This window comes from Drosophila obscura, unplaced genomic scaffold (genome assembly GCF_018151105.1).
Source record: "Drosophila obscura isolate BZ-5 IFL unplaced genomic scaffold, ASM1815110v1 contig_4, whole genome shotgun sequence".
Lineage (NCBI taxonomy): Eukaryota > Metazoa > Arthropoda > Insecta > Diptera > Drosophilidae > Drosophila > Drosophila obscura.
This window is the reverse complement of record NW_024542828.1, coordinates 4,914,350-4,941,454: the sequence shown is the minus strand read 5'-3', so window position 1 is coordinate 4,941,454 and position 27,105 is coordinate 4,914,350. Positions and strand designations below refer to the sequence as shown.

At 43.0% G+C, this 27,105-nt stretch overlaps 4 protein-coding genes and 1 long non-coding RNA gene across 6 annotated transcripts; 2 read left to right on the top strand and 3 right to left on the bottom strand.

Moving 5' to 3' along the window:
- The first annotated feature begins 4,797 nt into the window (after window positions 1-4,797).
- LOC111073341 lies at window positions 4,798-5,806 on the top strand. The gene is made up of 3 exons (XM_022365618.2): window positions 4,798-5,232; window positions 5,285-5,407; window positions 5,466-5,806. Exons 1-3 carry the CDS (start codon window positions 4,880-4,882, stop codon window positions 5,608-5,610), a joined length of 621 nt encoding a protein of 206 aa, XP_022221310.2. The 5' UTR covers window positions 4,798-4,879; the 3' UTR covers window positions 5,611-5,806.
- A 7,046-nt stretch (window positions 5,807-12,852) lies between these two features.
- On the bottom strand, window positions 12,853-14,903 carry LOC111073903 (serine protease 7). The gene is made up of 5 exons (XM_022366461.2): window positions 14,656-14,903; window positions 13,801-14,187; window positions 13,634-13,742; window positions 13,287-13,573; window positions 12,853-13,224 (listed from the first exon to the last, which is right to left on the bottom strand). Exons 1-5 carry the CDS (start codon window positions 14,735-14,737, stop codon window positions 12,923-12,925), a joined length of 1,167 nt encoding a protein of 388 aa, XP_022222153.2. The 5' UTR covers window positions 14,738-14,903; the 3' UTR covers window positions 12,853-12,922.
- A 679-nt stretch (window positions 14,904-15,582) lies between these two features.
- Window positions 15,583-16,372, bottom strand: LOC111073933. The gene is made up of 3 exons (XR_002607761.2): window positions 16,340-16,372; window positions 16,002-16,265; window positions 15,583-15,912 (listed from the first exon to the last, which is right to left on the bottom strand). It is a non-coding gene; the product is annotated as an uncharacterized LOC111073933 (long non-coding RNA).
- A 59-nt stretch (window positions 16,373-16,431) lies between these two features.
- On the bottom strand, window positions 16,432-25,935 carry LOC111073909. 2 transcript variants are annotated; one of them, XM_022366482.2, is made up of 4 exons: window positions 25,843-25,935; window positions 17,006-17,304; window positions 16,824-16,946; window positions 16,432-16,764 (listed from the first exon to the last, which is right to left on the bottom strand). In XM_022366482.2, the coding sequence occupies exons 2-4, from the start codon at window positions 17,293-17,295 to the stop codon at window positions 16,629-16,631; spliced, it is 549 nt and encodes a 182-aa protein (XP_022222174.2). In that variant the 5' UTR covers window positions 17,296-17,304; window positions 25,843-25,935; the 3' UTR covers window positions 16,432-16,628. The 2 variants fall into 2 exon arrangements, with proteins under 2 accessions (XP_022222174.2, XP_022222165.2); XM_022366473.2 differs by having other exon boundaries at window positions 17,006-17,320; window positions 25,843-25,925.
- LOC111073923 lies at window positions 17,447-18,227 on the top strand. The gene is made up of 3 exons (XM_022366493.2): window positions 17,447-17,794; window positions 17,861-17,983; window positions 18,049-18,227. Exons 1-3 carry the CDS (start codon window positions 17,538-17,540, stop codon window positions 18,182-18,184), a joined length of 516 nt encoding a protein of 171 aa, XP_022222185.2. The 5' UTR covers window positions 17,447-17,537; the 3' UTR covers window positions 18,185-18,227.
- Window positions 25,936-27,105: the final 1,170 nt, after the last annotated feature.

The following is a 27,105-nucleotide window of genomic DNA, read 5'->3' as shown; positions in this document are numbered from 1 at the left end:
ACGCACTCTCAGCCAAAAACTAAAAACTTTATTGTCACTTGTTACCTAAACAGAGAGAAAACACACACAAAAATGTACGAAAAATAGAAAAAGAAAAATGTAGAGAAGAGCGTACAACAAACTAGATGAAAGCCCCCATACGAAAATGGCAATTGACAAGATTTAAGCCGTTGCCTCTGACTGAAGTTTTCTGTATGTCGACGACAGTCTAAGCTACTTTTGCCAGAGCCACAAAGCAGATGAGGATGAGGACAGCCAGCTGCAGCTGCAGCAGCAGCTGCAAAGTTTTTCACTGAGAGTTTCCTTTCGAAAGTGCAGCCGCGCAATGAGGGCTCAGTTCTCTTCTATTCAATTGACTGCAGGTACTCCGCACACACACACACGCACACGTGTGGGTAGGGTGGAAGTGTGGAGAAGGGAGCCGTGAGTGTCAGAAAGTTGGTTAGCCAAAGTCAATGACTGGCGCAAAATCAAATCTTCTTATCCGTTTCTCTCCGCTGCTGCTGCTGCTGCCACAAAAACCCTTTGGCTGAGTGGCTGCTGCTGGTGCTGCTGCTGCTGCTGTTCTACGGTGTCGTGAGTCCCTGGGTTGATGCTCGGCAAATTTCATAAATCAAAGTGCCTTCAGGAGGTGCGTGTCGATGGATTCCTGGATTCCATGCACGATGCTGTAATTGCTTTATGCTCTGGAGCGTGATGCGGTCAACATCGCAACGTGAGCGTGGCATTTCGGACAGGGTCCAGAGCCACAGCTATCTGTCTCTTCCTCTCTCTCTCTCCCTCTGTGCTCTCTCTCTTCCCTTCCTTTTTGTCAATTTAGTGAATTGGAAAAGTTGAAAAGTTTTATGATATTCTTCTTGTTTTTTTTTGGTGTATAGTTAGCCAGCTATTCGATGCGTCGTTGCTTGAGGTTATGGGCTGCCACAGCCGCAGCCGCAGCCGCAGCCACAGCAGTAAAAGGGTGACCCATATTTTTGGAGGAGTCAAAGTACTGAAGTTCCACCTTAAAACCATGTCCCATAATGGTCAGGAGTCAAAAGTGTTGTTTGGCCAACAATTTCCACCGCTGCAAAGGCGAACACACAGACCAGACACAAAATGCTTCGCTGACAGCCAATGGGTGCGGTGTGGGGGGTCCAGGTCATCAAAACAAAGGAGAAAGGTAAACTTTTTTGGCATAACTTTAAAAATTGCATGGAAACCTCTAATAAATTATGTCAGTCCTCGGGCTGTTGCTCCACGTTCTCGCTTCATGTGGCAGTAAAAAGAAACGAAAAATATGTACATTTTGTTGATAAAAATGAAGATTGCTAGCCATCAAGCGAAACACACCTCTCTGGCTCTCTGGCTGTAGGAGGAGTGCATTGCACTCGAATGTCAAAGCTAATAAGCAGCTGTCTCCCCAGGGATTGAGTGGGGAAGAACTCGCACCTTTCCGCTGCTGCTGCTTTTCTATTTCGTGGCAGATTTATGGGTTAATATAAAGCAAAGGTGATGACGCTCTGAGGCAATGCAGGTGGCAAAAAGTTTAGTGTCCACATATAAGAGTAGGTAGGTATATGTGGCAGCACTCCTTTCCTGTGCTTCTGCTCCCCAATGTACGAGTATGTGTGTGGCTGAGGCAAAGGAAATGCCAGGCTACAGCTGCATACTTTGCGGCTGTGCGCACTAATTAATGAAACGCTTTCCACTACCTTTTCCTCTGGCAGGCAGGCGGCCAGTGTCAATGCATAAAGAAATTTCGCTAATTAAAAATAATAGCAATAGCAAAAAGGCTGCACAAACTTTGTCCCTGTTCATCGCTGTGTTCCCTTGTGCAATGCCATTTCTTGTGATTATTTTAACAACTTGCTGGCCATGTTGCAGGCGGCGTGGCGAACGACCAACCGTCCGACCATTCGCTGAAAACTCACAGCTTCACACAGCCATTGTCGGCGACGTAAGAAGAGGAAGAAGAAGTCGTACAAATTGCTCGCGGGCTGCAAGTAATTGTCTCTGGCTCGTTGGCTCGGGATTTGGATTTTGGATTTGGGATTCGCCATAGAAATGGCATTCTGCCGCCTCAACATCATTAAATGTGTATATAATGGAATTGCTGTGATTTGTTTCGAGCGGAAGATTTATTATCGCTTTGCCATTTTCCAGGCGAAAAAATCGGCTTTATGTTCCGCTTCCCTGGTGACAGAGTGCAACCAGACGATACGATACGATACGATACGATGGGTCTTTCTCACTCTGGCACGGCACTCTCTCTACTGACACAATCAGCATCAGAGTCGTTTACATAAACACTTTTCTGAAATTTATTGCTCTGACTCTCTCTTTATGTGTGTGTGTGTGTGTGGTGTGTGTGTGGTGTGCGGGTATGTCTATGTCAATGGCAAAAGTTTATGCATTTAATTTGTGCAAAATTTGCTTACAACTCAAATTGAATTAACCTGATGACTCAGTGGGAATGCCAGGCGTTTTGTGTTGTTCCTTCAAATGATTTCGCCACGAAACGGGCTAACTTTTATATCCTAGAATCTCGGCAGATGCTTGCTTGGGGAGTAAATCCCCATGGGAATCGCCCCCTGCATTTGTTGTGTGTGTGTATGTCTGTTGTTCAACTTGAAGTTTTTCAGACTCGCAATATGCAAACTCATTTGCATTCAAAGTTATCCCCTTCCTGCACAAGTTCTGCAAAGGGCACCGCACATATGCTGCTGAACACTATTAGGTCTTCATCAAATTAAAATATGTTCGCCCTGACGTGAATAATGGCTACGAGAGAGAGCTACGACCGACTCCATTGTTGAAATTAATTGCCTGCGAAACTATATACAAAAGTCATCTTTATTCTTCTACTCGAGAAGGTGTGCAATTTTCCAGTTATCAAATAAATTAAAACTTGACTTGTCCATGGACCCAAGCCAGATTCCAAAATGTCTCCCAAACCAGTTGCCAGATGCCTGATGACCAACTGCTCCGTTGAGCTGTTCAAACATTTGTCCAGCTGGAGCTGTGTAGTTGTGTGGGTGTGTGTTTGACACAGATAATACATATGAGAATTTGTGTGGGGGCTTGGGCGACATTGATGTTGAGGGGCTTTCCATGCATTTATGTGACAAAATGAAATATCTGTCGCATAAGTGAAATTGTTTTACTTTGCCATTGAAAAAACAATATATTTTATTAATATTCAGCACAAGTGGAAAGTGAACTTAATACCTTAATGGATTTCAAAGCACATTCCGATATGCACTCCACACTGCAGGTTAAACCATTTGTTTTTTTTTTTTTCCGAATAACTTTGGTCACTGACGATTGGCAGAATTGTGTTTAATTACACTCGTAATCCCCTAGCATATTTCATTTAATTTCGTTTACATTTGCATTGATTATCCACAGCTTTCGTTGTGGGTTTTGTTTTATTGTTTGACGGACATTTGCATTAAATGCACTTTAAAGCCACCAGAACAGAGCTTAAAGTGGCAGCAAAAAATTTGTGATTTATTTCCACTGCCTTGGATGGTTTTGCCAACTGCTTTGGCCTGCGGTGTGTCATTAAATTTGATCGGAATAGCCATACCCCCCCAACCGACCTTTTTGGTCAATTGAGTTTGCACTTAATACCTTTTACGTGTCCGGCCTGCTAATTAATGTCCATCGGCACATTGGACCGGCCTGGCCTGGCCGTTCGATGTAATAAATTGGATTTGCTGTTAACATTTTAGTCAGTGTTTTGTTCAGGGGAGTTGCCAGCCTGGCCCAAAGCCAGGAGAATTTAAAGGGAATTCAGGTGCTGCTGCCCTGCTTTAATAATTTGTGTTCGTGATCAAACTTTGGCCACTCAATTGCTGGCATTCTCTAGAGTAAGTGCCTGGCCCTCTGCTCATAAATAGTTCATTGCATTTCCATTAGCCACTCTGTCGCATTCTCTCTCGCAGGTCTGTTCGTTGACCTAATGTGTGCAATTCATTATGTACAATTAGAGTTCAATTCAGATGGCCTGGCCCATTGACTGGTCAAAGTTCAAGGCCCGTCTATGAGCGGCATCTTGAGACCACAACACATCGTTAATGGGCTGTGGTGAGTCAAAGAAAGTGTAACAATAATGGGCTCGTTTGTTTTCATTGCACACGTGCCCAGGCATCAGGCATCAGGCATCTGGTGGGGCTTTTGGTTAATAGACTCAACATTTGTGGCCATGTTTTTGCCTGGTAAACATTTGGCATGGAGTGGAGTCTGTCCTGGTTCTGGCTCTGGTCCTGGTTCTGTGTGCCTCTCAATGAGCCACTTTTGTGGTCGGGCTCTGACATGGCTCTGTTCTGTGCTGTTCTGCTCCATCATATTGCCCGCAAAATGAAATTAAACGCGTGAATACATATTTAATGGGGCAAAAATGTGTGGAATGATTTTGACGTTGATTTTTTTCGCTCTGCTCCTGCTGTCGTTAATTGTGTGCAATATTTTTACAGCATTTTTTGCATTTTTTACGTACAGCCTCCAGTGTGCGCCTGATTGTTGAAATTAAAAATTAATGCATGATTTTTGAAATGCCAATGTGGATGGCTCCGTCAATAAAGAGCCCACGCTGCATGCTGCCGCACTTTCAATTCCAGATATCTCTGCGGGTAAATCAGGGACGAAATTTCGTAGTCAGTTTTTCTTCTTCTACGCATATTATTAATTAACACCCGCTGCTAAGAGGCATCCGCCAATGATGAATTACTGGCAATAAGGATATTCGAATAATACTCGTATCGATTTAAGTGTTTTTATTTTTTTTATAAATTAAACAATCAATGAGAAGTGTGCCTGGGAGAATATCTCAGGACGGCACAAAGTGGCTTAACTTTTTTATTAATACACAAAGAATACAGGAAAAATTGCCAGTATGTCGGCCGATGATTTTGAGCGTAGGCCCTCGCATCGCGAGAGTCGTGGCAGTGTGGGTGGTCTCAGTTTGATGTCAAACAAGTCGGCTGCCTCTGCCCTGCGAGGACACACCATACCCGTACATCGAACACCAAAGTCCGTGGACATGGCCCGTGTCTCTGGTTTGAAAACGGAAGTGGAGCACTCACTCAGCAAATCCATGTCCAGTGTGTTCAGGCAGAGCACCACGAGTAGGCGGTATATGGATACCACTCAGCTGGACCACGAAGACTGGGTGCTGCGTCAAAGACATTTCAAGGACGAGGCGGATGTCAGTCAACACCCCAGCTACAACATTAAGTCGTTCTCCTAGTAAGTTCCACAAATCTTTTATTTATTTAATTTAATGTTCCTCTGCAAACAGCGATCTGAATTGCTATGTGAGATATTTGGAGGCAAAGGAGAAGTACGACAGGCAATTCCACCGTGAAATGCAATTCTTTATAACTAGTCAATCTAAGGCTATCAATCAGTTTATATTAAGGCGGTAGGTAAACATCCAAAATCCTCGAAAGTATATTCTATACATTGTTTTTCCCTTGCAGCATCTTCTGCTACAATAGTCAGTGGCCTCCACTGCATACACAACGGGAATTAAACCGATTTGTTACAAAGTTCTTTCAGCTGACACCCAAACAAAAGGCTCGCGTGAATTATCTGATGAAAACCGATCTGAGTGTGGGATCGTAGACCCTCAAGAGAGAGAGCAACAACAGAGCGCAGAAAAAGCATTGATAAAATTACAAATGCAATTGTGCTGATTATTCCAAATGAAAATTGTTTAATTAGCACATTTGTATTCGCAATTATGTTAAGCAATTTCCACATAATTAGTCTTTGAAAAAAAGCTACGCTTCACAAACAATAAATATAATTCTCATTGAATATGCTACATTTAATTTGGTTTTTTAAATGGCTTTCACAGATTTCGATATGAGAAAAAAGGTAACGAGGAAAATCATTTCAGATAATTAAAATTGGTAAGCCAGTGTGGAAAAGCTGTTTCATTTATGCTATAAGCTAATTCTATTATTCTAGACAGTTGTACTCAAATGTGTGAAGCTTATGTCAGCAATTGAAAGGTGTTTGCTTTGATTTATGAATAAACTACATGATTTTCATGCAAAAAAGGTAGAGGGAAAAAGGGTCTGAATAAATATATTTCCATTGCAAAAATGGGCTGGAAATATGATATTTACTTGGTTAAAAGGTTTCGTAAAAATGCATCAAATATTTAAAGTCTCATAGCTTTTCCAGCTGTAATTTGATTAAATTTAACAACAAAACTATCTCCCATTTAAGTTGTTTGCATTCAACAACATTTAATTTAAGTAAACTTTCATCCATTTGTTCATGTTAAATATTTGATTTGCATTCATAAATAAATTCAATAAATTCCAGCAAATAAATGAAATATTTTATTGTTGAATTGTGTATAACAATGTGCGAAATTTTATGCGAATGTTTGAGTGCTCGACCTTTTTTTTTGCTGTCATACATACATTTCCGATAAGCGACAAATGTTATGCCGTGCTGCAAGTGTATTCGCATTTTCGTGTGTGTGTGTGTGCTGACAGGAAGTACGTCATTTGTCAAGTACTACTTTATGGGCAGTTTTCCTTTTTTTTGCTTTGCCAGTTTTCCAGTTTGGTTTGCGCTGCGTAAACACCTGAAAAAAGGTCAACTTTACAAATGTTTGCACAACGAAATAATGGACAAAAGGCAGAGAAGAGAAAGAGGAGTCCTGTGTAAATGTTGCACTTTAATTTGATTTTGGCCCCAGGACTTCCAGAATTCTCCATACGAAATTCATCAATTAGCTTTACAATTTATTGTTTCATTAAGCAAACAATATGATGAATAATTGCCCAAAGGAGTTCAGAGTGCATTTAAATGCATTTCAGTTGAGTAGATTTTAATCATGGGCGAAATTCCAATAAACTAAATACTTTGGCATGGCTTAAAGCTTATTTGAAATCCTATTTGAAACTATGCTAAGCCTCTTTCGGGGGGGGGGGGGCAGGTGAAAAATTTCACACAATTAGTCCAGCAACCAGAATGGGGTTTTAGCATCACAAAAGAAAATATTCCGCCCCAATTCATGCAATGAAACAAAAAACTTTGTCTGTATCTCTCGTTTTTTTTTTATGTTCATTCTTTGACACTTTGAAAGTCCCATAGAAAATGATTCATGCTTCAGTGGTCAGGGAATAGCACCGGAAACTCCAACTCCAAACAGACACCCAACGCAAACCCCCAATCCAAACCATTTCCAGCAGTCTGCTTCAATTAAGGCTCAAAGTTCCACCAATTTTAAAGTCGACTTTAAATGAAAAAATGAAAATCACAGTAGGTGCTCTGGCATCCGCAGCTTTGAGCTATAAATTATAATTTCCGCATGCTGAGCTCTCTCGCCCACACCCACCACACACACCTCTCTGCGGAGCACCATCACCATCACCATCATCACCATCCCAACCCGTCCTATCCCATTGGTCCGTCGTCCGGTCGGTCATTCTCCGGTTTTATGATGCTTATGGAAAAAAATTCCTTACTGCTGCATGGCTGCAAGGTGTGCGCCAATTTCCGGCATATGTGAAAATGTCTGTGTTCGTGTCGGTGTCGGTCTCGGTGTCAGCTTCTGCGTACTTTTATATAAATTTTTTTGTAAAAAAAAAAAAATAGTTTGGCCCCTGCACAGGTACTCTGTTCGTATTCGTGTCGGTTGGTTCGTTCTCTGGCCGGACTCATGCATACACATGTTGCCAGAAGAGCCGCTGGCACGAAAATTATAATTAATTGCGCTTGAAAAAGTATACAAGAAAAAACTAATACCTGCATAGTTTTAAAGCAGGCTAAACCACAAACTGAAATCACCAGGCAAATGGTTAATATCTCTCATATGCAGTGTTTTGCCCCAAGGCAGGGGGGGATAACAATTCCTTCCATAAATAGTTAATATAACTCATACGCAGTGTTTGCCACGCGGAAATTCCATTCCGTAAATAGTTAACATCACTAATTCTCGCTGTTAGCCACAGTCAACTAGTAGTTCACCCCCCACAAAAATATACCAGAATACTGTGTAGGGCCATTTATTCCATTAAAATTCATGCACTACATATCCTTCTCAAGATCGCATCTGAAATGTTCACCTTTCAAGCAACAGTTTTTATTTTTTTATGCGTCACAGCCAATTTCCCAGCCACTCATAAATGCTGACTGATTCCTAAGGATTCCTCCTGCTGCTCCAGCTCCCCATCAGTGTAATGAATGTTGTTTGTTTGCCTTACATAATATTTAACAACAAGTACGGAGTAGCAATCCTGAGCACTCATTGCCTGGTAGCTCGTTTGTTATACAATCCTTAAGTGGGGTATTTGCCCTGCCAGCAGAAGTTTGCTTCTGTGGAGGGTAAACTCGTATCGGATGCAGTCATGCGAGACAGTTGAATGATATTTCAATTTGTGCAGATATTTTGAGGGTTAAAAATATACGAGTACGAGTGTATTCGGCGTTCTCTTTAAATTGGGAGATTCAAAGAGCTGGAAAGTGTTTTTATTTTGAAAGGGTGAAGTATGGGAGGCCATTAACACAGCTTATGGCGGTTTCTGCTTTAAAATATTTAGGGATGCTATTAGAAAGATCCAAATCATTCCAAAATCCCATATGTAAGTGTATCCAAGAAACTTCCTGTATTCCTCCACTAATTTTCTTAGTCTATAATTTTTATCATCAACATTCTTTGCCTTACACACTCACAAACACACAACATTTCTTATGTGTTTGCACGACGCTGTGGTTCCTGTGGTTCTGGTTGTGGTCCTGGTTCCTGCCCCACTGGTCGTAACTTCCGCTCAGGACGCACACCACTTGAGTTTTGTGTGGCATTGCAAAATGCATTTTATACGCAATAAAAATACACTTACGGGATTTTTTACAGCTCGCTCGCTTTGAGTTCGCTCCGCCCTCTTGCCCTCTCGCTGGGCGATTTCATTTCTTTTGGCGCCGTTTTTCTACTATAATATTTCCTACTTACGAAAATAAAAACGAAAAGTCAGTTTGTTCGGGGTCTGCCACTGGCTTGTTTGTGTTGGTGTTGAGTTCTACAGTTGTGCAGTTCTCCAGTTCCTCTCCTTTCGATTCGTTTCTGTCCTGTTCGGTGGTGTTCTCTGTTGGTTAAGGAAATTTAATGAGCTACTTAATGTTGTTGTTGCGACTGCTCGGAGCTGCAATTTGGCTTGCTTTATTTCAGCTTGTGTGTGGGTGGGTTTTTGTGCACTCCTCTCAGTTTACGATTTTAACAAGTTGGTTGTTAAATAAATTTAATTTATACGAGTATTGTCGCTCCCTTTACGCGTCGTTTTCTGCGGCTCGTTGGTCATTTCTTTGCCTCACTTTCACTTTCACTCTCCCCCTCCCTCACACTCCTGCATAAGTATGTGCGCTCTACAAGTTTATTAATATTTTCCCTGCCAGCAAACACTTAATCATCTGAATGGGTCGCCCGGCTTGAGTGCATGATTCCTGTAAAATATTGACAAAAGAACGAAAACGGGAAAACGGGAAAAAGGAAGGCTGAAAATACACACAAATAAATGGCCTCATCATCGCATTTACCTTTCGAGCCATATTTCAAGTCAAAATGATTCGAAACTTTTCATTTCTCGAATGCCGAATGGTGGCCCTGTGTAATGCTTATGGAAAGTGCTTTGTATAACCCCCCGAGAACTTTCCACTGATGAGCATGCAATTTTAATCAAATATTTTACCATTTAAAAATGTAAATAATTTTCCCACTTTTCATGCAGGTGGTTCAGGTTTTCATCAGCTAAAAATGTTTTCCGTATATTTTTCAAGCATTCTATTTGCACATAGAAAAATCTACACGAACGCAAAACAAACAGGGAAAGCAAATTGAATTTTCCACGCAGCGAATCGGGAGTAGGAAAACGCAGATGGAAGCACACGGAGAACCTTTGTCCTTTGACTTTCTATGGCAGTGCTATTGCCCTTTATTTGTTGAGAGGGACTTTCTGTGGCTATATTTGCTTCACGTAGGGTAGGGACTGACTCCTTTGATTTCTGTTAAATTAATTGTGTCATCTATATGGTTTGCAAGCGAATAAACATTATGGAATATACATATGTATGTAGATATGTATGTATGTACACACAATCAGCGACTATCAAAATCAACTGTTCTGTTCTGTTCCTGCTGCGAGTGTGTGTGTGTGTTGTGTGCATAGTCGATTGGCAATGCAATGCACAAAATGCAAAATTTCAAATGCAAATTCGAAATTCAAATGGCAATGCTAAGTAAATAACGTCATTGCGAAAAACGGCAAAAATGGCACAAATGGCAAAATGGCAAACGGCAAAGCGGCAACTGATGATGTGGCGGACTAGCAGCAGCAGCGGCAGCAGCAGTGGTAACAATCAGCAAGCCAACCAGGCTCAAATCGCATTACGCTGCCCTCCCTGACCTCTCTGTCTGTGTGTTTGTGTGTCGTCCCCTCCTTCACTCTGCTGAAGCGGTAATCAAATGCACACACATTCTCTGTACACTATTTAACAAATAAAAGGAGAGAGAGTTTTTTAAATTCGAAAAGTACCTTGTTCTTTTTCTACCTACATACATGAATATATTCAAAAATGCAGCAGCAGCATCAGCAGCTCCCACCTCATCCATAGAGATTTCCTCAGTGCAAAAACGCAATTCAAAAGTGAGACTGGGGGGGTCAACACGAAAATTGCTGCGAAATCGACTTTGGCATTTGTGACGGGGATCCCGGCGATGAGTGTATTCAGGCCAAAGTCATAAATTTCACAGAAATTGGGGTGGGGTGGGGGGGGGGGGGGGGGAAATGGAATGGATTCAGGCGATGCCTTCAAATCAGAATCGGGTAGCGTTTGCGAGTTTCAGTTGCAGCTTCGGTTTCGGGATTTTTGGTGGCAGTCGCAGTGGCTGTGGCTGTGGCAGTTTTGCTATGCATGTTAAATGAAATTATTGCAACGTGTTTTTTTTTTGTCAGAGCAAACCCCCACATGGCGTATGCGTAACGTTTACTCAATTCATCAATCACCGAATTTCTCTCCCATTTCTCGTACTATGTATATTTTTCGCTAAAAACTGGATTAGATTTATGCGACAGCAGCTCCCCAAAATGCTGCGACATATAGGTAATTTTTTTTTTTGCAATGTTTGCAAAAATTATCTATTTTGTTTAAATATTCACTTCGAATGGTTCCTTTTGGAACTGTAGAATTCTTTTTTCCACTTAAACTTAAATTCTGTTTTCTCCATTCGTTGGTATTCCGGCTTGCAAATCGTCGGCATTTAATCCAATTTTGTGTACTGCATAGCCCGGGCACTGTGGAAACTTTTGAAAGATTATATTTGAGTTTGCTAAATAAGAGTTGGTTCGTTCGTTCTCTTTTGTGCATACAATGTGGTCGAATATAATGTGCTGTATATATAGTTGTTAAAACGAGATTGAGGATAGCATTCATCTAGAGAGAGGCAGATGTAGCTTTGCATTCAAGTGAAATATGAATTGTTTGCAATTTATTTCTTTTGACTGCTGGCCTTTGGCTTTGCTATTTTTCCCATGGTATTTGCAGGGATCGTTAGCGCTGCTGGCCATTTTAAATGCTGGCAACACAACTCAATTAAGCCTGTAACTGAGTGGAGGTAAAATGTGCTGGCATGGGTATTGGTATCCGTGTCCGGACCTGCCTCTACCTTCTACATACCAGAAAATTTGCATCGTTTTAGAGTCCTGGGCCCGGTCCTGGACTGTTCAGTTCCACACTCCGGGGCCAATTGACGATGGGGCAGTGGGCAGTGCAGTCAGTGGGCTGTATACCACACCTGTCCCTGTCTGCCCTGTCTGGTAGGTGGACAAGTCGTTTTGCCACTCCATTGCAAACATTTTCTCTCTGTGTTGGTATTGGGCAATTCCCTCCATCACTCTACCTCTCTCTCTCTCTCTCTCTATCGCCGATTCTCTCTCTGTGTGTGCGTGTTAATTACATTTGGCTGGCAGTTTGGGCTAAAGTTCGGAAGTTCTTCCCCCTCAAAATTGAATTACAAGTTTTTCGGTTGCATTTAGCCAAAGTGTTTTTTGTATTTATTTGCCGCATTTATCCCAAACACACACACACACATGACCAGAGAGTAGTTTGTGTAACTTTTCTTTCTCTTTTTTTTCTGGCCAAAAGTTGAGCCAAGTTTCTGGCAAAAGATAAGTCAAAAATGGAAACAGAGTTTAGAGCTGCAGTCTGTCATTAAAATTTAGTATTTACTGGAACATTTAATTAGATTTTAAGGTGTGTGAAAATCTATCTAGAAAGCATGTGAGGGCCTCGGCTCGGTCAAAATGCAACCCAAGCCATAAAGGATGCTTAAACCCTTTTGTCTTACTCCTGGGATCCTGCAGGCATCATTAACCTTTCTGCGCACACAAATAATGAGGGGGGCACCGGCTATTGTCTACTTCGTTCCGCCTCGCCACCAAAATGCAATCAGCCTGAAAACAAGATTGCAAAAATGGGTGAGAGGGGTGGAGGTGCAGAAAGGGTCTTGCATAATAGAAATTCATTGCCAAATTACATAGAAAATCGTTGAGGGTGCTAAGAAGGTGCCGGCGGGCAAGTTGGCAGCATCTTTCAAGTTATTCACCAAGGCACTCGCACTCGCTCTCCCAGCCACTCCACACTCCATTCCATGCAGTTACCGCGTCTTTCGTGCTTTTCAGGCGAGTACAACGATTTTAATTACCGCAAACTGCGCGGCTGTAAGCGCATTACGTATACGCAGCGTTGCAGAAGCATCAGCAGCAGTAGCAGCAGCTGATAAAATCGCATTGAATGCAAGTTAATTAAAAGACGTGGCTCGCAATGGCCAAAAAAGAAACCTCTCGACTCGACTCGACTCGACTTGACTTTAATTAAAACTTAATTTGAACAAAAGATACGCAGTCCTCGCAACGTATTCATCTCAGGGCTGCAGCGTGCTCTCGATCCAGTCCATGTAATCTCCCACAGCGGTGTAAACGCCCGGCCAACCCTCGAGACCACAGCGATTGCCAAAGGAGACCACGCCCTCCTGGAACCAGGCATCCAAGCCCCTTCGCATTAGCGGACCCCCAGAGTCGCCATCACAACTGTCCCGATAGAACTCACCGCCCGCGCAGAGCTGAGCGCCGATCAGATTGATCTGTCGCGTGGCAAACTTACGGACACAGGCCTCGTGATCGTTAACGGGCAGGGAGAGTCTCTGCTTGATGTTGCTCTTGCGTGCTGGAAGATTGAGGGATTCTCTTATAGTAAAAACTCTCCATGATCTCTTTTATCGAACGTACCTGTGGTTGTTCTTCCCCAACCGCTGACCACCAGCTGATCACCCACATTGATCGCCTGTCGTGTTCTGGACAGAGGCAGGCACACGGGCTGAATGTATTCGTTCAGTGTTACCGGTTGTGCCAGACGTAGCAGGGCAATGTCATGGTAGCGATGACGACTCGTGGCATCGTATTCCGGATGGACAATAGTCTGCTCAATGGAGCGCTCTATAAATGGGGGATTGCAATCACCAGCTATACAGTCAATATCCTTGCTTGTGTCGTATTCTCCCAGGCGTACTGTGGTTCTAAACGGAAGAGAAAATGGATCGATAAGGGGCTAAGGAAGAAAAGTAGAAGCTACTTACAATTGTCCCACTTGTGCTGCCACATCTCCGATGACACAATGTGCAGCCGTCAGAACATAGCGATTGTTGATCAGACTTCCACCACAACTTAGCTGTCGTTGGCCTTTCCCTGCAAAAGAGTAAAGCTTAGGCAAATTCTCTTTATGGTTATGTTTGTGTCAACTTACGATCCACATACTCCAAGAGCGCCATCCAGGTGAACTCATCCAAAGCCGTATCATTGCCATTGTATACCTTATCGCTGAAGGAATGAGGACCACATTTGGGTGGCACTGGCAGTAGATTGCCATTACTTGATCCCTGTTGGCCACTGTTCTGCGTGGGTCTACTGCTCAGAACCACCGATCGCTGAGTGGTTGTATCTGCCGCACCAAAGCCCCTGTCATTGGTGCAACAGACATGTGGCTGACGACCAACGCCATTGTAGCACTGGGAGTTTTGCAGAAAAGCCCGATCATCGCTGCTCAGAGAACTCTCCTGGACGAGACCCAACAGACTGGGACAGTCATAGATCGATAGGCATTGGCCTTGCCGCTGATTGGGATTTCTACAGCCTGAAACAGTTGATAGTAGTTAATGGTTAGCAGTTGTACTGTAAGACGAGTGAGTGCACACATCGTATAGTGATTTACATGACAACTTGTTTGAATCGAAACTAGTTTGTTGTCGCTCTTTTTTGTTGTTTTCGCCCGAGAAGTCATTGCCGAGCCGTGCCATAAATTAATTACTCCAGCAAGAATTTAATTGATAACAAAAACAGCTTCATTGTCATACACATTAAAATTTGATGTGAACTCATACATTTTCTGTTAGGTTCAATAAAGCTATCTGCTCTGCAGCGAGCGCTTCAAAATTAAATGGAATTTTGCTTTTTATTTGAACAATTTCGAGTCATTCACTGCACGTAGACGCGGCGGAACAATTGTTCTCACACCTCTCTCTCTCTCTCACAATGACGTTGGGGTTATCCCCCAGGCAAAGTCAATGAGTCAGGGAATAAATTATGACATTTAGTAACTAACTTGCTTGGGCTTCCACTAGAACGTTGCTGAGTCCCAGGAGACAGGTAGCAAAAATGCCCAGCAACTCGAATGTTGACTTCATCTTGGGGATATTTCCCTTAATTTGCACAAAAAACACGCAAAGTAAATCAAATCAAATAAAAACACACGGACTACGACGGACTACACACAACGACGGCCTCGAACGGGAGGGAGACTCAGTTGGATGGAGACGAAACGAACGCGCTGAGGCGCTGACCAACTGATTGCAAACTCGGGTCCGAGAGGCCTTTAAATACCGCCATGCGATTCGGGGAGATAATATTGATCAGGGGTTTGGGAGAGCGGGCGTGAGAGATATTTATTCCACACATAAGAAAAGTAAAGCCGGTTGAGCAACATTGTGAGTGGGAGCGAGAGAAGAACGCTGAAGTAAAGCTTTTGAGCGGCAGAATTAAAAGCTTCAAAAGTGATCGAAAGAAAAAACTTTGAGAGCCTCTTTTTGGATTTATTATTGTATTTTATTATTTATTTTTTGCATTTTATTATTTTATTTGAATTATTGTTTTTTTTATATATTTTTCTTGGTATTTTTCTTGTGTTGCTTTTGGGTTTCACATTTTTTAGTGTTTTCTTGTTTAATGTCGATAATTAAATCAGCTTTTCGCTAATAACTAGAAAACAATTTTTTTTTAGCTTTAACTAACCCTCTGGTTAATGTTTTTCTGCTCTAACTAACTTTCCGCGCTTTCGCCGACGTATTTATATGAGTGAGTACAAACGCTTATTCACGTTATTGCTACTGCCCCAAAACACATGTCCCATATGCTTACCCTTACCCCAATGACCCTATAGGGTACCAAGAAGGTGCACCCAGAGAAAGAGAAAAATAATACCCTTATACGGTATAAGACCGAACAGATCGGGAGCGGCCTTCTGTCTCTCTGTTTCTGTTCAGAAAAAGCGTGGACGGAAGGCATCATTAGCCAAACCAGCAGATAAGCGAACCAAGGCTTTTTCGGACGGTGATCAGGATTTTTGCATCATCTGTCTGCACCGTCTGCCAAGACTCTGATTCCGATGATTGATGTTAAAAAGTGTTATCCTTCTTTTTCTTTATGCCAGCAGCCTCTTAAAATAAATAAACTTCCAATTTGTGATGACTTTCTTTCATTTTTTTTTTTTATTTTAAGCGAATTGTTCAGGGGTGTCCACAGTTAGGGCTATATTCTTTTTCTCGAAAAAAGATTACTTCACTAAATTATTGATAACATTTTTCTGAACAAAGGAATTAATTTAGTTCTTCACTGATAGTTAGATAATTCCTCTAGCTTCAAATTGGACACATCTGTTTGATTAATACTTACTAACTTTCTTGGGCTTCCACTAGAACGTTGTTTAGTGCCAGGAGACGGGTAAGAAAAATCCCCAGCGACTGGAATGTTGACTTCATCTTGGGGGTATTTCACACAATTTGCACACAAAACACGCAAAGTAAATCAAATCAAAACACACACTGGACAGACTACGCACATCGACGGCCTCGAGCTGGAGGGAGACTCAGCTGGATGGAGACAAAACGAACGCGCTGAGACGCTGACCAACTGATTGCAAACTCGGCTCCGAGAGGCCTTTAAATACCGCCATGCGATTCGGGGAGATAGTTTTGATCAGGGGTTTGGGAGAGCGAGCGTGAAATACATACATTTAGAGCTTCCTTTTGGTTTTCATATTTCATATTTTATTTGTTTTTATATACTTTTTTTTATTTTATTTTTATTTTATTTTTATGTTTTTTTTAAAATATTTTTTTTGGTATTTTCCTTGTGTTGTTTTTAGGTGTCACATTGTTATAGTTTTTTCTTGTTTAATGTCGATAACAAAATGGCTGCAGCGTTGCGCTATCTAACTAGAAAACTATTTTTTTTCTCTGGTTAATGTTTTTTCAGCGTTAACTAACTTTAACTATTTCCCCAACTGATGCCAAATTGGCGTTAAGTAAAGGTGGTCTTCATTATCCTATCATAGTGACGCTTCTCCGCAGGCGACAGCTTGCAGAAACCCTTTTCAAACAGCTTCAACTCCTCCCTGGTGTGCAGCGGTGGCCACAGCGTGGTATAGGCCATGGTTCTGAAAAGAAATAGAATGAAAATACGAAAAGCTTAAGATCTATGCTCACTAGAACTTACCTCACAAATTGCCAGGCACAATCTGCCGTTGGCTGATTGTCTATATGTTTTCTGATCTCTCGATTGAGTTGCCGATTGTACAGGCGCTTGGCCTCGCCATAGCGCTCCAGACAGCGCACATAACTAGATGAAAACGTTAAAAACGTTAATAGAAATATATACGAAATGGCTCTGCAACTTACAGTGGAACATGAAATGTTGCAAAATCCGGATCGATGAACATTTCCAAATCATCACAATAAGGTGGCGTAAATTTTGGATCATAAAACTCTTCAGGCACGTCCTGGTAATCCGGCACAATGTGTCGCTTGTCCTTGGGATGACGCAGACACATTTCTGGAAAACCAGCTGTAAAGTTTTCATCGATTGTGAAAACGGAGGACCAGCGAGAGTATCGCACAGCCGTTCCTGTTTCAATGGACCGTCTAGGTCCTAATGTCTTTCTACTGCCAATGGTAGCTCTGGCATCCATCTTGCTGGCCTATAAATGTATATTCCTGTTTATGTGTGGACGGTATAGAATTATTTTATGAGTGTGGAATGATTACACTTTATTCTTTGCCTACTCTGATCAGATGGGATGATCTTGATCGAAGTTTGCCTAGCACTTTAACTCGAAAGCCATATAAGTAAACAGACTTCAGTAGTCATAGCAACTACATCAATATAATAGCAATATATGTCCCTATATTTTGTATACAAATAACCATCACAATGGCGGATGAGAAACCTATGAAAAGGAAGAGCAGAGTGGCCGCAGGGCAGAAAACCATGAACTTCGGGCGTCACTCTTCGTTTCGCTACACTGATTCCTATAACTATCCCAATCTGGATACAGAAACGCAACTCTCGCAATTCAATGCGAGGAGCGTGGAGGAGACATATGAGTTTGAGGGTAACAAGTTGCCACGCGACGATGAGGCCGATGTTATGAGTCGCTTTCCCAGCTACACAAAGTTTAAGGTCAATTAGTAAGTATTAAATTCTGTAATTCTCCACGGGATAGTTTAATCTCCTCAAACACCTGCCCTTTGCAGTTCTGTGATTTGCCATCAACGCTATTCGAAGTCCTGTAGGGATTATGAGGCACAATTTCAGCGGGAGATTGCTAATCTGATTGATTTTCAGAACTCTGCCGTAGAGATGGTCAGCCTGGTTAGGTAACCTTAATCAGAGCTTAACGAGATGTAAACCAAGATGATGAAAAGGTTTTTTGTGTTTACAGGAATATGGCATACACCTCTTTGTGGCCGCCGATGCATAATCATGCGGAGCTAAAATACACGGATGCCAATTTCTTTCAGCTCACAAAAAAGGAGAAGAGGCGCTTCGACAAGATAATGTCTACGAAAATAGTATGAATCTGTGCAGAATTATGCTGCAATAAAATATATATATTTTGTTGTGTTTTACAAGAGAGAGAGAGAGAGCCATCTGCCATCAGCATCCTTCAATTTCACTCGCAACGGGAGCCAAATCAGCTTGCACTTCTGCCGCATTTCCTGCCACACTCTCAGGGCATCGTCTTGTTTCTTTTGCTGCCACACTCTCTGTGCATCGTGTTGGTCCTTTTGCTACGCTCACTGGGCGTCTTGGCCTTCTGCTTTTGACTCGTTGCCTTTCTGGATGGCAAACTGAAGTTTATGGGTCAGAAAGTCAACATATTGCTGCTGCTGCTGCTCTTCTTATACTCGTATCTATTTATTTATATGCTGCATATTCCTGACAAATTGGGAAATCTCTCTAGTTTCACCTTAACCGTGTAGTATGGAATTTAAATTTTAATTTCATTCGATGCATCTTGTTACAGATGGAAACAAAAGAGAGACCCCAGAGCATAGAGAACAAGCGGCAACGGCAAAGTGGAGCAAAAATCGAGTACAACTTTTGCGGAAAACTGGTTTTTCCTCTTGCCTTTCGGCATCGAAGCGTAGCCCATCTCCATCTCCACCTCGCGTCCGCCCTCAGCCTGCTTAGCTTCAATGAATGCTCCAACGCTCCGCTCCACTCCGTTCCTGGGATGCCTCTTTTCCCCCTTAGTCCCTCTCTGCTTGCGGGGTAGCTTTGTTTTTTGCTTGTCTATTCATAATTCTACGCCCATCCCTGACTATGGCTATGGCTGCACAGAAATTGAAAAGCAAACACGTGGCCCCTCCCCCCTAGTCCTAGTTGGCCTTAGCACCGGCTACATTGGGATTTTGTAGCCAAAGAGGAACTCTCGCTCTCAAACCCAGTGACACTTCGTCATGTCCTCGTCCTGCCGTCCTTCCAGCCGGCCTGCCTGTCGGTCACTTGTACTCGGGGTACGGGTTACCAGTACCAGTATTTAGGACCAGTTTGAGTCGCAGACGAAGTCGGAATTTCCAGTTTTGTGATGAGTGGCAGTGTCACTACATTCTTCTGCTTCTTCCCCCTTTTTTTTTTTTTGTCTATGTGTTTGCCCATTTGGTCGTTTTGTGTGCCTTTTCCTGGGCTGACTCCTGACTGGGCCCATTTTTGCGCTCTGTGGGCTTAGGTCAGCACTTTGCCATTTTGCCATTTTCATAGCTGCATGCACCATGGCTCATGGCTCCCATTGTCATCGTTCCATCTTCCATAGTCATTGCAGTGTCCGTCTGCGTGTCCTCTTGGGCATTGTTTAATAATTTTCCTGCTTAGACCTGGGCTTTTACGTGGCAGCATGCCGGAACTTCCAGCCACCGGTGGCGTCACACAAAAAGTCTTGTTGGGAATTTTTCTTCTATTTTTTTTTCTGCTCAACAAAAGCTGTTGCTACTAAAACTTTAAGTTTTCCTCTGTGCGCCCCCCATAATGATGGCATTATGAGGAGAGCCCCAGCGAGGCTCCAAAGCCGATGATAGGGTATCATTGCTAATTTTCTTTGCCACTGCCCTGAAGTTGTTGCAAAAGTTTAAACAAAGTTTAAAGCATTTACTCAGGCATCTTCAGTGGCGTAGGAGCAGAAGTAGCAGCAATAGCAGCAAAATGCAGGAGCAAGACAGCCATCAAAGGCAGACAGCACTTCAGTTGATTTCCGGTCGAGCAAGGAGCCATCAAGCTTGAGTAGTTGTAGTCGAAGTAGTCGAAGTAGTAGTCCTCGGATTCAATTGTGTGTGTGTGTGTGTGTGTGTGGATTCCAATGGGGTTGCGGCTGGGTTGTTCGAGTGGCTTGTATATTAATTGAAATTGAAAACACTTTCGAGTGTCCAATCAAGGGCCAACTCAGACTCATGCCGGTAATTATAACTCTGAGTTCAATCCAAAAGTAATCAGAAGTTATAAGAATTTCATGGCCATTACTGGAATTGTTTTCAGCTGTCAGAATGTCCCCCAGAATTTAAATATTTATTAGATATATGTATGTGTATGTATGTTTATTTTTGTGCAGCCAGAACAATGTTTTAATTAAACAAAAGAAGCAAAAAAAAACAACAAAAAAGAGTTTTGGGGGAATGCATAGAAATGCACCGAAATTTATGCCTCAATTTGTGTGGCTCTCTGCTGGTACCTGCTGTCAAGCATAAATTCCGCAGGAAACAAGCAAAAAATTTAAATTAGCTGGCACTCGGGAAATGGGAAAATGGGGGAAATGTGAAAAACATACAGATAAAAGAGAGAGAACCGTAGCGGGGAAACACACACACAAATGTAGTTGGCTTTTAATTTGCAATTGACCCTCGTCGCCTAGCCCCTTTCCCCTTCAATATTAATGAACTGTAAAGGGGTTCGCAACGGGGAAAACAAAAAATAAACTTAAACAAATGTATTAGGGTTAAAGCAAACACACATGCGAGAGCGAGTGCGAGTGCACACTGTACATGTACAGTAGAACACATGTTCAATTAGCTAAATGCCAGTTTTGTGTGGCATTTTTATGGTTTGGTCAGTGCACCATTTTGTGTATTCTGCTGCTGCTCTCTTTTTTATGCAGTGTAGGGCAAATGCAATTCATAAATCGCTTGCAATTTAATTAGAGCTGGAAAACGAGCTTCAAGAGCGTTTTCCCACACACTTTACCAGCACACGGAGTTTTCCAGCACGCGCTCATTAAATTAAATTTCAATTAGCCATACACACACGTCGGCGAGGCGAGCAAAGGAGGGGTGTGTGTGCTTGTGTGTGGGTTCTGGCCATGTTAATCAGTGGAGCGTGTGAAACGAAACTGTTGCCATTATTATGTGGCCGCATTGGCCAGAAACTTTGGCAGGGATTTCGTGGATTTTGGCTTTTGTTGTTCCTTCCGTGTTGCCATCCCCAGCGCCAGCCACATACCCTCACCGCCCACCTATTGTTTTTGTTTGCCTCGGCTTAAGGTGCTTCAAAACTTGGCTTAAACTTTGTTTAACGCCAGGTGACCTAAGCAACAGAATCTCTTGTGCATGAGCTAGAACCTTTGCAGGATGCACAGATAGATACTTGTGTATAGAAAATCAATGGCTTGGCTTAAGTTACTTAAAAGTTAGCTTTGCATCTGTATACTCTAGTGTGTTGGCTATATTTATAACCTGCTTTGTGGGGGGGTTAGTTAATACAAGAGCAATTATTGAAGGAAGATCTTTATCCAGCATTCTACCCAAGAACCTCTTAAAGATATCTATATCTTATCTTTTGCCTGAATGATTCAAGCAACCCCTTGAAGCTCTTCATCCCTGAGTTGAGCCACCAGGAACCCCTTACAGATCCTTCAAACCCATTTGCACATGGCATCCAATTTAATTAGCAATTTGTAATGCCAAACAAAACAATTTGTGCTGTGCAGTCGCATTATTAAAAGCGCAACTAAAAACCCGTTGACCCACATTTTTGTACCGCTTAAATGCTCAGACGTGACCTCCCACCCCCACTCGCCATTCAACTGTCTACCCATTTAGCTGTCTCCATTGCTAGATGTCTCAGTGCGTCTTTATGACTTTCACTGTGTCGTCAGACCGCCCCCACTCCCTTTTTCTGTGTGTGCAGGCAACAAACAATCCACCAGCAGCAGCAGCAAGCACAACAATGGGGCTTCAGTTGCAGTTGCAGGGCCCCCTGCCCCACTTACGCGTAGACTTGAAATGCATTTCACTGTCGCCCCCTACAGACGGGCCCTACATCGCTGGACGCTGACGCAAATCCCTAAACAGCAAGCGGCGACTAGGAAACAAGTCAACAAGGCCTAACACACAAATGCCACCAAATGTTGCATGTGGCACAGCCGCACATACGCAAGCACGCAAACATGGGCAGAGTCTCCTCCGCATGGACAAACATGACCAAAGTCAGCGAGAAAGTCGAGTCGAGACTGCGTTGCCGCTGCCGCTGCTGCCGTTGCATGCTTTATTAACATTTGGGATTCCCAAGCGTCACAAGTGGCACTCGCCCGGTGCCACACACAGCTTCCGCGGTGCGAGTGGGATAGCAACACATATTGCCATCTCGTTTTGGCGGCGCAAGCAATATATCGCCATCGCACACGCACACCAAAGAGAGTTCTGCAAAGGCTAAGAGAGCGAAAGCTCTGCCAGCCGAGCACCGAGCACACGAACTGCATTCGGCTGCCGACTGCAGCTTCGTATTCAGTGTGGCTCGTCCTTTGCTGTGAGGCAGTCGAAGGACTGCCAGTCGCGCACCAAAGTACGCCATCCTTTTTTTTGTTGCTTCTCGAAAAGAGTTGAAAAACTTTTTACGAGAAAATGGGGCAATCTTCAAGAGTGGAGGAGGACTCGCCCTGACTCTGACTTTGGTAGCCCAGTAGCAGAATGTATTGACATAGTTTCAGTTTCAGATAGTTTCTGGCTGGCTTCAAAGTCATTCAGGTGCAATGCAAGAGTTGAAAGGAGAAAGTTCCGGGTCCCCGTGCCTCTGCCCCTGCCCCGTGCCTTGAATGTATTTATTTTTATTGCTGTTCATTAGTTGGCAGTTGCCATAATTTCAATTTTATAGTTTCGCCAGCATTTAATTTATGGTGAAAGCCGAAACTTTTGCGCAACCCCCAAAAATTGTTTTCAGTTAATGCATTTTTGGGTGCAGAATTTTTGATTGGTTTTTGGCATCCGCGCGGCACGGGGGCATCAAAGTTTCGGGGCATTGGAATATTAATTTTCCACCGAAATTGGAGCGAGAAAAATTAAAGTCCATTTTAAGTAGTTTGTGGCACATAATTCATATCGTAAATACGAGGCCCACCACCCGCATGAAATAAATCAAACGAAATTGATGTTTAGCCCCCACACCACACCACCGATATGTATGTAATTTGCTGATGGTGCGAGCCACGATATCAAATTAAATGTAAGCCGCTTTGCATCGCATATACTTAGGAATTCCATTGAAATATGTATTTATGGCATGCCCCATTGAGGACCTCAATTGACCTTTATAGATATTTTCCAGCTGGTCGGCGGTGGCCATTAATGCAAATTGAATAGTCGTATAATAGTCCTCAAAATTATGCACACTGGGCAAAGCCATGTAAACCCCTTTAATAACCCAAAATTATTTATTTCATTTATTCTCCTACCTATTTTTAGCTGGCAATTTAACTCTTCCATGTGATACGTGCGTGAAATGTAATATTTTCATCTTTTTGCAGGTGGGTTTTGGGCAAGCAAAAAACTTGCCAACACGCAAATGCTGGCAGCCATAAATTTTAGCATGCTTTTGTGCTAAAAAGTGGCCAACAGTTTTGTTTGCCACGTGCAGTCTCGTTTTTGGCTGCCTGACTTTTTACACATGCCATCAGGGAGGCGGTTCTGGGCTCCCTCCACTCCACTTCTATCCAATCTACTTCCTGTCCCATGTGTGCGTGTGTGTGTGTGTGTGTGTTTGCATACCACCAAAGCGGAAGTTCTGATCCTCCTGACGGGCAAACCTAGCCTAGGCAACAATTGCAGCATATTTAGCCGCTTGTTTTGTGAAAACTCTATTTAATTTCAGTTGTTCTTTGTTTCGTTCTCGTTTTTCGGTTTGCTCACGTCTCAGTGCACTTTTCTCTGCGTGTGTGTGTGTGTGTGTCGTGTCCCTTCCTCATTGCCTCTCATTTTTCATCTCTGCTGCGTGCTGCGTGCAGCGGGAAGTTTTTTTGCTTCGCCTTTTCCTTTTCCTTCACCTTCTCCTTTTTCGTTGCCGCTCTTTTCCAGGGGTCCGTGCGGCCCAGCCGATTTTGCAGCATTTAATTTAAGTTACAGCACAAGCTGCCGAGATTTATTACTGACCCTTAACAAGTCTCCGCTGTACGCTGTCCGCTGTCTGCTGTCCGGCTGGTTGCATGCCCCTTTTTGTGTCCTTTCCTCTCAGTGCTTTCACAATTTTTTTGTGCGTTTCCCCCAAAAGAAGAGCTGGAGGCAGGACACCATATAAGAGATGTATTTTCTTTTTTGGGTAGCCAGCAGCCTGTTCTTTCTAGTGTTATATTTTTTTTATTGAAAATTACACAGGAAAGAACTTTTAGGTGAGCGCTAGAACAAAGCCAGAAGGGAATAAAATAAAAAAAAAATGAATATTGATTTTAGCTTTATTTAATTGCCTTTCCTTTGGGTAGATTTTTCATAGTTTTCCTTTTCTTTGCACATGCAAATTTATACATATTTTTTGAAGGCAACAAAAAACTAACATTTATCTTCATAAGAATAAATTGATGTCATCAAAGTAAAAACCGAACCGAAAACTTGTTCAACCTTCGACCTGTGTGCTCCACGACGACCCCCCGGGAATGGAGCGACTATTTCGAGCAGTGTGCAGTGAGCTTCGAGGCTTGACCCGGGCCAAAAGCCCATAACCAATCTCGGTACAATAAATTAAACCTAAACAATTCATTCGACTGCTCGGCTCCTGCACGAGTAATCGTAGGTCCATCCAGGCTGTCTCTGTTTCAGCTGCGAGCTCCATCAGAGGACATATAACCAAGTAGGAGCAGCAGGACATGGAGAGGTAGAACGCTGGGCAATAAAGCAGAAAGCCACTTCTTAGTTTGCTTGCAGCTCGAGCGGAAACCATATAAATGCGGAAATGATAAAAATGCCTGCGAACATGTTTTCCGAGCGTATGCGATAAATTGCAATGGCAATGGAGGGTCCTCCCTCGGTCAGGGTCTGGGTCTCTCTCTCTCTCCTCTCTTAGCCACATGTCCCACGATGGCTTCTGCTGCAGCCAGACAATAAAATAATAATAAAAAAATAGAACAAAGCTGGCAGAGCAGACGACATCGACAATGATGAGGTTGAGTGTGTGATGCCATTGGGTTCGGTTCAGTTCTGGGTTTAGTTTCAGGGGTTTCCATTCGGTTTCTGGTGCGACTGTTCAATAAATGAATGTGGCCAAATGGAGGGCGACGCTGCGACGTTATACAAAACAAACACATGCCCCCAGAGGGAAAAGGAGAGACCCAGCCCAGACAAACGAACAGAGTGGCGTAGCAGCACACAGCCACACCCACACCCACACCCAGTGTGACTGCCAATTTAATGAAATTGTTTTACACTCAATTGAGTTGCCAACTGAAAAAGAAAAAGAAAACGAAAGGCAAAAGCAAAACCCAACTAGAACTATAGACAACCAAAGATACTCGTAGAAGGAAGCTTGTTTCGCTTTTTGGAGCAGATTTCGCTGGGTAATTTGCATTGCCTTCCAAAGGAACGACAGACCCACATTTGCCTTGGAGTTAATCTTTTCTAATACAAAATTGCTGAAACGATGTCAGCTTATGGCCACACACACACACGCACAAGAGATGCTCTGTGTCTCTTGCTCTTTCTCCTCTTTTTATGGAATTTCTAATGACTTTTGTCAAGCAGTCACATGTTCATGTTCATGCTACACAGAAAGCATCTCTGACAGTTTGCTTTTAAAAAAAATTGTCCACCCACAAAACGCTGCAATCTAACATTGAGCTCAGCTTTGACTTTTACGATTATGTTACGGATGAATGGGGAGAGATGGGGGGGAGATGGTTCCCCAGTGAGTCTGGTCTGGGTCTGGGTGGGTTTTGCCACCGCGCGCGTAATCTGTTTCTATTACGTTTGCTTATCTGCATGCGACTCACATGTGCGTTTCCAGCACCCACCGCTCAGCCGGGACGGAACGGAGCTTCTCCTAATGCAGTAATAATCGTTTGCTCGTATTCCCGGAATGACTGCGATGACCTTGCTCTGTGTGTGGCCAGAGATCTCGACTCGACTCTAGAGCGTTGCCGGTAATTGGCTTAGATTATACCGAATTGGTTTCCACAATCTACTTTCAGTATGGGGGTCCGGTCCTGACCTTGTTAGGCAATGAAGTTATAAAGCGAAAATTGCTTGTCACAAATGAAAATTATCAACTTTTATATAGCCTCAAAAGAGACAGAGACAGACACAGACAGAAAGAGAGAGAATGAGAAAGCGAGTGGGAAATGCGTAAATTGAATTTCGGGGCAGGGAATTTGGGCACTTTTCTATGCAGAATATGTCAAACAGATAAAAAGAGACAAATGTGCTGTCCGTCCGTCCGTCTGTCTGTGGGAATGTTTGCGAAATCTGCCGGATTTTGTCTGTGTCTATTTGACAAAGGTCACCCGAAAATAAATCAAATATTTACCCAACATTTCGTTTATTCAAATTGAAAAGTCTTTGGCACACAGAGAGAGCGACGCCTTCGTGCTTGATAAATATGTTTTTCCCGGGGAAAAAGCCAAATCAAAATCCAATGTGTCAGTGGACGGGGGGTCCTTGTGTTTGGTCAATTGGGAATTGTCCAATAAAACGATTGCGAATGGCAGAAGACTGTACATAATTTATTCAATGGCATGACTGATATTTAAGCCCAAGAAATGCTTCGATAAATTTGCACTTGCTCGAGGTTAATTCACACACATATTGGATAATAATTTTGCTGGAATGTCCCCTCCCCACCCCACAGCAATTACACAAATCATTCGCCTCTATAGCCACTCCGCCTTTTGGCTGGCTGGCTGGCTGGCTGACTGGCTGGCTGCCTCTGCCTGAGGGTCAGCTGGCAATTGTGACAGCTCAAATATCAAAAGCGATTTCAATTAAGAGCCCAACCTTTTAATTAAGCAGATAAAGTGCCCCATAAAGTGATAGCGAGAGAAAGAGCAGAGAGCAGAAGGCCAGATGTTCCGGGACACAGGACATCCACTCGATTATGAGCTCATATTTAATTAAAACTAATATTTAGAGCTAAGCTGACACCGAAGGCAGGCGCTGTGCCAGAGCATCAGTGGAGCTCCCGAAGCCACTTAAGTGCTCGTTAAGTTAGTGGGTTGTGTGTGCGAGAGTCAGGGACTCAACCAGGACTCAAGTTCTCG

What these genes read in the sequence shown, in the direction of transcription:
- LOC111073341 (XM_022365618.2), top strand. Translation starts at nt 4,880, where the DNA reads ATGTCGGCCGATGATTTTGAGCGTAGGCCCTCGCATCGCGAGAGTCGT. An exon ending in AACATTAAGTCGTTCTCCTA is followed by an intron (nt 5,233 to 5,284) that starts GTAAGTTCCACA and finishes CTCTGCAAACAG; the next exon opens with CGATCTGAATTGCTATGTGA. An exon ending in AATCAGTTTATATTAAGGCG is followed by an intron (nt 5,408 to 5,465) that starts GTAGGTAAACAT and finishes TTTCCCTTGCAG; the next exon opens with CATCTTCTGCTACAATAGTC.
- LOC111073909 (XM_022366482.2), bottom strand. Translation starts at nt 17,295, where the DNA reads ATGGATGCCAGAGCTACCATTGGCAGTAGAAAGACATTAGGACCTAGA. An exon ending in GCAACATTTCATGTTCCACT is followed by an intron (nt 16,947 to 17,005) that starts GTAAGTTGCAGA and finishes GTTTTCATCTAG; the next exon opens with TTATGTGCGCTGTCTGGAGC. An exon ending in TGTGCCTGGCAATTTGTGAG is followed by an intron (nt 16,765 to 16,823) that starts GTAAGTTCTAGT and finishes ATTTCTTTTCAG; the next exon opens with AACCATGGCCTATACCACGC.
- LOC111073903 (XM_022366461.2), bottom strand. Translation starts at nt 14,737, where the DNA reads ATGAAGTCAACATTCGAGTTGCTGGGCATTTTTGCTACCTGTCTCCTG. An exon ending in GCAGCACAAGTGGGACAATT is followed by an intron (nt 13,574 to 13,633) that starts GTAAGTAGCTTC and finishes TCTTCCGTTTAG; the next exon opens with AACCACAGTACGCCTGGGAG. An exon ending in TTGGGGAAGAACAACCACAG is followed by an intron (nt 13,225 to 13,286) that starts GTACGTTCGATA and finishes TCAATCTTCCAG; the next exon opens with CACGCAAGAGCAACATCAAG.
- LOC111073923 (XM_022366493.2), top strand. Translation starts at nt 17,538, where the DNA reads ATGGCGGATGAGAAACCTATGAAAAGGAAGAGCAGAGTGGCCGCAGGG. An exon ending in ACAAAGTTTAAGGTCAATTA is followed by an intron (nt 17,795 to 17,860) that starts GTAAGTATTAAA and finishes TGCCCTTTGCAG; the next exon opens with TTCTGTGATTTGCCATCAAC. An exon ending in GAGATGGTCAGCCTGGTTAG is followed by an intron (nt 17,984 to 18,048) that starts GTAACCTTAATC and finishes TTGTGTTTACAG; the next exon opens with GAATATGGCATACACCTCTT.